This window comes from Vicia villosa, linkage group LG3 (genome assembly GCF_029867415.1).
Source record: "Vicia villosa cultivar HV-30 ecotype Madison, WI linkage group LG3, Vvil1.0, whole genome shotgun sequence".
Taxonomy (NCBI): domain Eukaryota; kingdom Viridiplantae; phylum Streptophyta; class Magnoliopsida; order Fabales; family Fabaceae; genus Vicia; species Vicia villosa.
In genome coordinates, this window is record NC_081182.1 from 100,371,073 (window position 1) to 100,379,000 (window position 7,928).

Sequence of the window (7,928 nt, forward strand, 5' to 3'; positions counted from 1 at the left end):
CAGATTAGTAAGAATATCTACCTGATGATTTAATTGCATTATAAGAGATGTCTGCCCAGATTCCCAGATCATGATTCCCAGATCAGAGATACCTATTACCCGTTGATGTCCAGTTCAACCGATGTATCTCCCTCGATTCCCAGATCGACTTAAGACATCTATCCCGATGCAAGTTCGGAGACATCTGCTACGTCTGATACTCAGATCAGTCGAGATGTTCCTTCTCTTGATGCCCAGATCATTTGAAGTATTTCCCCTGCCTGTGGGTGCCCGTTCCTTCTTATCACAAGTTGGAGCATATTTATTATCCAGATCAATTGAAGTTTTTTCTCCCTGCTTGCGGGGTGGTACATTCTTTCTTCATTGCAAGTTGGAATCTTCTATTGATCAAGAGTGCAAATTTTTGAGTTCATTATGGTATTCAATCTCCTTCCACCTCAACGGTTCGAAATTTTCATTTCTCACTCGTCAAGTTCAAGAAGTTTGAATAGGGGCAGCTGTTGCACCCCAAAATTTGCCCTCTTTATTTGAGCTTTAAGTTAATAATGACGTTTATTTCGTCATTCAAAAATTGAAGAAAAGTAATAAAGAGTTTTCATGGGTTTAAGAAGAAAGGCGTGAAAAATGGTTTAAACAGTGGAAATACGAGAAAATTCGCAAGTCATATTTGGAAGGTGATATGAGCTAAGTTCCCGAGTGGCCTTGACTGTTTCGACGATATCTACAACTTTTGTGTTCGGCTTGGAAGCCAATTCATTGAGGAAGGTCGCCAGATTTGCAATTTACTTGAGGTTTCGTAGTGAAAAACAGTGCTGAATGTAGGGTTTCAGACCTCGGAAAATTCATATCTCCTAATCCGCTCGTCAGATTCTCTTGAAAATTTAACTGGAGCTCCGTACCATCATTACCAAGATTTCATATGTTCGGACCGAAGGCCAACTATGCACGGAAAATTCCCAGAATTTTAAGGATCATCGCATTGTTTCGGTAAAAAGTGTGTTTTCGAGTATGTCGCGCCGAGTTCGAAAATTCATAACTTCTTCGATTTTTATCGTATGAAGTCCATTCCGGTGGCATTTTCTTAGAAATTTCGTTAGCTTCGATTCTTCGTCGCTGTTGCACCCCAAAATTTGCCCTCTTTGATTGCTCCTAGTCGGATACGGGTGATTAGCCGTTTTAGAACTCCTTCTGATAACAAAATAGCAAGACATAAGATGTAAAACCTGCAAAACCTGCAAATGTATGACATGTATGATATATGAATGATATGCATGAAATGTTTGTCAATTTTCAGGTATCCAAGAGTTCATCCCACTTTCAGATAGGACATAGAAACCCTGATACAGAATATATTCGAACAATAATCCACGCACGAGAATAATTCAGCAAACTGAGCATATTTCATTCAAACATAACCGAGAATTTGAGTTCATACAAACAAAACACATAACCGTGTCACAATGTGCTTATAAGGCATACAAAAGAAATCCAGAACATCAAAATGCGACCCCATCCAACAATCCTGGACATGGGCGACAAACATCAAGAATACACATCAAATCAAACCCCTAGACCAAACAAATCCAAACCACAGCAGCACTAGGACCGTCTGACAACAGAATGAGCTCCTCCATCTCCTCTCCGCTGAGACCGGAGGCTTGCGAGCTCTTCTTCAAGTCGAGCTGACTTGACTTTCTCTTCCATAAACTGTTGTTCTGAATCCTGCATCATTCTCTTGCTATTGCTTTCGGACCTTCGCAACTTCGCACATTCCTGCTGTTTTCGGTACAAGCTTTCTTCCATCAAGTCATGAGATCGCCTTTGGGCACGTGTCATGCTTGAACCTTCACCTTGCGCATGCTTGAGCTTACGAGCCAATTCCGCCTTTTCGCGATCTTGAAAATACCTCTCCAAGCCAACCTCATTGTCCTTTGCTCTTAGTTTGATGTTGTCCGCTTCAGTTTGAATATAGAGTTCAGCCGCAACGGTATCAGATAAAACCACGGGAGGTTGCTCATACAATGGACATGACCTCGCAAATGGCAACAACAGATTTGCCACTCTTGCTTCAACCCACTTTCGGTAAGGACCCGTAACAATAGGAACTTTCTTGCTCAAAGTATTCTGATCTCTCTTGTGAACTTTGGTCCAAGCATACGCTATCTTCTCTAGCTCCAGAGGATCTTTACCATCAGCAAAGTACACTGATTCAAACGCTTCTACATCATTCTGAGCCCTTTCCATTGCATATCCCAATTGACGATAGGCGAGTGTGGGATTGTAACTAATGCAACCTCTGGTTCCCATGAGAGGAACGTTGGGATATTGACCGCAACTAGTGATGATGTTCCAAATTTTCCCCACACAATAGTTCCACCTGATGTCATAAGATGTGAGGTTAACAATCCTATCTGACCACTTAAGAGAACTCCTCTTGAGCACAAAAGGTCCTCTCACCGGCAAATGCAACATGAACCACTGATACAACAACGGAAGACAAGAACCAACAACATATCCTCCCTTCTTACTTCTCAAATGGATCGAAAAATAAGCGTCTGCAAGCAACGTTGGCACGGGGTTTTTATTCATAAAGACACAAATCGCCGCCAAACTCACAAAGTTCTCTCTTGAAGGGAATAAAACAATACCATAAATCATGATAGCAAGCAAACGACTAAAATCAACCCACTGCTCCTTCTTAGCCGCATCCTCAGCCCTACTGATCAAAAAGCAAAGATAGAAACCAGAAACACCGCCCGATGACTTCCAATTTCTTTCCACCTCCTTTATACCCATGTGAAGAGCTTCAGCTATTTTTTCAAATCTCACAACCTCGGGAACTCGAATGAAAGGTACATCATCAGTGATTCGGATATTGAGTATGTAAGAAAACTCCTCGAGTGTTGGCACCAGTTGATAGTCCTGAAACGTAAAACACCTCAACTGTGGGTCATAGAACTGAAACAGGGTGATCAAAGCCATTGGATCGAAAGATGTCTTGAGGATGGAGAGCAAATTGCCATAATCATGATTGAAGTAGGGGTGGCAAAATGGATGGATTGGATGGATATGGATTGGATTGTTAATGGATGGATAAAACAATCCATTAATCCATTAACAATCCACTAACATAACCTTTAAAAAATCCAATCCAATCCATCCATTAAGGATAAAATCCAATCCAATCCATCCGTTAACATCTTTTCAATGGATGGATATCCATTCATCCACTAAGCTAATTAAAATATTTTAATTATTTTATAAATTTTAGAAAATCTATTTTTTTTTAAATTTCTTTAAAATAGTTTTTTTAACTGCATATTTTTTAATTAATCTTTCAATACACTTTTTATTAATTTTACAATGCACCTTCTTTAATCACTAAAACATGGATTGATAAAATCTTTTTTTCTGCCCCACTGGCCACTGCTCACAGTTTAAATTGAATCAGAGTCTGGCACATTTAATACTTAAACTATAAATTGTACTGTATTGACTAAATTAAAATATCTTGAAAATGTTGCTTTTTATTAATTATATTTTTATTTCGTTTGCAAATAAAAAAAAATTGTCATAAGAAACTTAAAAATATTTGCTTGTAGTTGAGTTTATCGGGGTCCATGTTTTAACGTAATTACACTGATTTGTGTTTTTGTATTGATTTAAATATTTTAAACTTAAAATTCTATTGCATGAAATTATAAAAAAAAAAAAACATATTTGATATCTTCAGATTTTATATTTTGCAAAACACGTGATAAGGTGGCTAAGATCAAAGATATTTTGTAAAAGTAACAAAATTCAACATATATATACGGTAATTATATTCAAATTATGATGTTCTTTTTAAAATGAATTGTGATGTTATTATATTAAAATACTGATCCAGCACCATATGATATAACTCATTTCTCTTTAAAATAAGATTTGGTTTTGTTGCTCATTCATCTTCTTATAGGGAATCCAACAAAACAAAAAGTAGTGAATATGTTTACTACTGTTTTAATTTTAACTGAGGTTATATATATATATGTATATATATATATATATATATATATATATATATATATATATATATATATATATATATATATATATATATATATATATATATATATATATATATATATATATATATATATATATATATATATGAGAGAGAGATTTATAAATTTTTAAAAAAATTAATTGATTTTTTTTTGACAAAAGCACATATTTATTATTTAACAATAAAAACTATCAATTAGTTTTAAAATAAAACATTAGATAATCCAATGGATTTTTAAACTTTGTTGGATGGATTGGATCCATCCATAACTTTAAATGGATGGATTGGATTCAATCCATTAACTATTTTTTTTATAATGGATGGATTGGATGTATAATTTAGTGGATGGATCAGATGGATTTTACTCTAATGGATTTTATTGCCACCCCTAGATTGAAGTCACGAAGAACCTCCCCTTCCAACCGAGAACTCAAACCAATCAACCCCGAAACATCAATATCCGGAATCTTATAAGCTCTGGTGTGCCTTGTACGCTCCTTGACAGTATCAGTGGGAATGTCCATCTTCAACGTGGGTGAACTCCTGAATATCCCTGAAAATATGACATGCAAATGCTTATTATTATACATTTTTTTTTGCATTTCTTTTGGAAATAAATATGCTATGATGCAAAGTGGTGGGACTTGTTGCCGCCCACCAGGAATTCTGGACTTCCGGTAACACACATAGTACAGAGCAAAAAGTTCGGCCCCTAGATGGTATACCATACGGAACATAGAATGTCAATCCATGGAACCAAAGCCCGTAGTCACTAACACACGGGAATAGAACATAGATTACCACTCGAACAAAAACCATAGTACCCCACGAACAGGAACCAATAGTACACTCGAACGAGAACAGCGGTAACCCACGAACAAGAACAGCGGTAACCCACGAATAAGAACAGCGGTCACCAACAAATGTACCTGTTAAGCAATGATTGATTCCCGCCCCACTCACGGGTAAATCTAGGCCAAGGTAGGTCAAAAAGCCAACAGAGGATCGAATGTAGGCGTTATCATACGATATTGCCTCATTCCACCAAGCTCTGCCCGTGGATACGTGATCAGATCAATCAGGCATACGCCTTCTGTCCGTCACGACCACTCTAGTCCTAGTTCCTATGGTATCACTCATAGCCTGGGTATTGGGCCTTTTACCTCTTGTAACACCCACCCACAGATAGAAATCCAGACAGTCCAGAATATGATGCAGAAAAGTAAAAGCGCACATAGAATGCAATGCAAACAGATAAATATGCAAAGCAATAAAACACCCAAAGATAAACACACAAGCGCTAGGATCGACTCGCTAGGTCCGGACCAGCAACAGGTCGAGACGTCCCCAGCAGAGTCGCCAGCTGTCGCTACCGCGAAAATTAACAGATTCGCCACTAACATATTTATCCTGAAAAGGAAGGGAATGCCAGCAAACCACAAAACAAAACAATGGTCTCACGACCAGAGAAGAAGGGTAAGGGAGTCGGTTACGCGAGGGGAAGGTGCTAGCACCCCTCGCGCCCATCGTACTCGATGGTATCCACGCATGTGTCTAAATCTATGGGTGTGTAAGCAAACTACGCTAATCTGGACTAAAATGAATGCAGAATGTAGGGAAAAGAAAGTATTATGCTCGCACGGGCCCTACCCCGCTGCCTACGTATCTGTTTTGCAGAATCAGAGCTACCGTAGCTCGGCTAACTAATTTCTGTTTGTTTTGTGCTTTTTAGGTGAACGAGTTACATTCACACTCCGCTGCTCGACCTTTGGAGACTTAGGCTTGGGAATGGAGCGGAAATAACAAGTTCTTAAGAAAAGAAAATGAAAGAGTGTGGTTTGTGTTTTAAAAGATGCATGAGGAAGACCTAAGCTAAGGGGGAAAGCTTGCTACCTAATGTTATCATACAAATGGTACAAGTTTAAACTAAACTAGCAACCTACGGGGGAAAAGGCAAAAGCACACAAGAATATCACACAAACGAGCATCCGCTCGTAAAGCAAACAAAACCAACGGTACTGACCGAATGGTAGAAAAGCGGTCCCGCCATAGCCAAGGGGAGCAACTCAACCCAAGTCAACCAAGCATTAGACCTCGTGAAAATGATCAGGCCATAGACAAGAAGGCGGACCCCTCTCAGCAACCAAGCCGTCACGGATCGTAAAGGAAAACGGTGCGTGCGTACACCGAGCATCAACGTCGAGCGACGCGAGCTATAGGAAATGCGGGGGTCCGGCTACATGAACCCTTTTCCTGACATACTCGATAACAAGATCTTGTGCAGGTTCAGAAGCGAGCAACGCGTAGCGTGCGCATACCGAACAGACTCGATGAGACTAGGCGGGGGTTGATTGCTAACCCTTTCCGCGTGCCTTCCATGAGGACTTAACGGAGTGCCATATAGGACTTATTACACCGTGACTCCCTGCCGCAAAGCACAAATGTAAACACACCAACAAAAACAGAGCCTCTTTCGAGGGCTTGGCCAGATGCATGTCTAGGTCCTACTTCTCATGTTATAGGATGATGCGGAAAGCGGTAAAAGAGACAAGGAGACAATACTGAACGGATAGCAAATCCGCAATGAGCTAACAAGCGTAAGCAGAGAAGTCTGAAATACTTCGCATAAGCCATCATCAAGCAAAGCAAGTCAGAAAGCGTCGTCGTGAAAATAAATCCCGAGCGACATGTGGTACACGTCGAGCATAACCACACAAGCAACCCTGCAAGAGAACACAAGCCAGACAATGCAGGAATATACATCTCAATGAATGAGAGAACAGATGAATCCCGTCGGGAAGAAGTTCGTATCCCACAAATAAAGTGGAACACGACTCAAATCAATCGCACCAGAAGCGAAACCGTGTCCCACAAATAAAGTGGAACACGAAGCAAGTCTAATCGCAATCAAAGGCTCTCTCGAAGTACCTCGCACATCTCAGCAAACAAATCAGTAGTAACAAGGAAGCATGCACCGACCATAAAAAATACTAGCAATTAAATTCTAAATGAATTCTAAAAGAAAATCTAACAAGAGCAAATTGTTTTTTATGACATTTTTATCTAACAATAATGGGACAAAACTATGTACAAAATATCAAATTCTAACAAAGAAAATAGTATATGTTTTTGATTATTTAACAACAATTATTGTTTTCATACATTTTATTATACTAAAAATGAAGGAACATAAACTAATTAAAAAGAGTTAAATCTAATGTGAATTATATGTAAACAGGAGGTGAAATACTGGAAACAGTGGTGCATAGAGCAGGAGGGGCGTTGGCCCAAACAGAAACAGCCCAAAGCATTTTTTTGTGCAACTTGCTGACCAAAAATAAGCTTCCATGGGCCAGAGAAGAGGTGTATGGCTGAATTCGTGTGAGCAAGGCCCAAGGTTATGATCCAATGAACACATTTCAGATTTTGTGTTAATCCATTTTCAGATTTTTGATCCAATTATTCACTAATCATTGATTAATACTCAGATTAATTCAATCAAAACCAAAGGCTGAAATTAAATCACACAGAAAGGGGGAGAATTAGGGTTACGTGTGTTTCCATGGAGATGTTCAAAAGTTCCTTCTCCTTAGATGAAACGGCGCGCGGTGGAGGAACAGGTTTCTCCGATGAATTTCCGGCCGCCGCAACCGCACCTAACCATCGTCTCTCATCTCCGCCGTGAACGAAACAACCGCAAATCGGCCTCCTCCTTCATCTTAATCTCGAGATAACTCAATTGGTCGGAGACGCTCCGTCGGTGCCGCAACGGAGACGGTAATGAAGAGAAATCCAGAATATTCTTCAAGAGTTCGGGTGTATTTCGTTCTCGATCCTCTCTCACTTCTTAGGAACTCGTCTTCGCCGATTCCGTGTTGGT

The 7,928-nt window shown here is 39.4% G+C and overlaps 1 protein-coding gene across 1 annotated transcript; it reads right to left on the reverse strand.

The window, feature by feature from the left end:
- Nucleotides 1–1,599: 1,599 nt before the first annotated feature.
- LOC131658664 (uncharacterized) lies at nt 1,600–2,982 on the reverse strand. The gene has a single exon (XM_058927933.1). It carries the CDS (start codon nt 2,980–2,982, stop codon nt 1,600–1,602), a length of 1,383 nt encoding a protein of 460 aa, XP_058783916.1.
- Nucleotides 2,983–7,928: the final 4,946 nt, after the last annotated feature.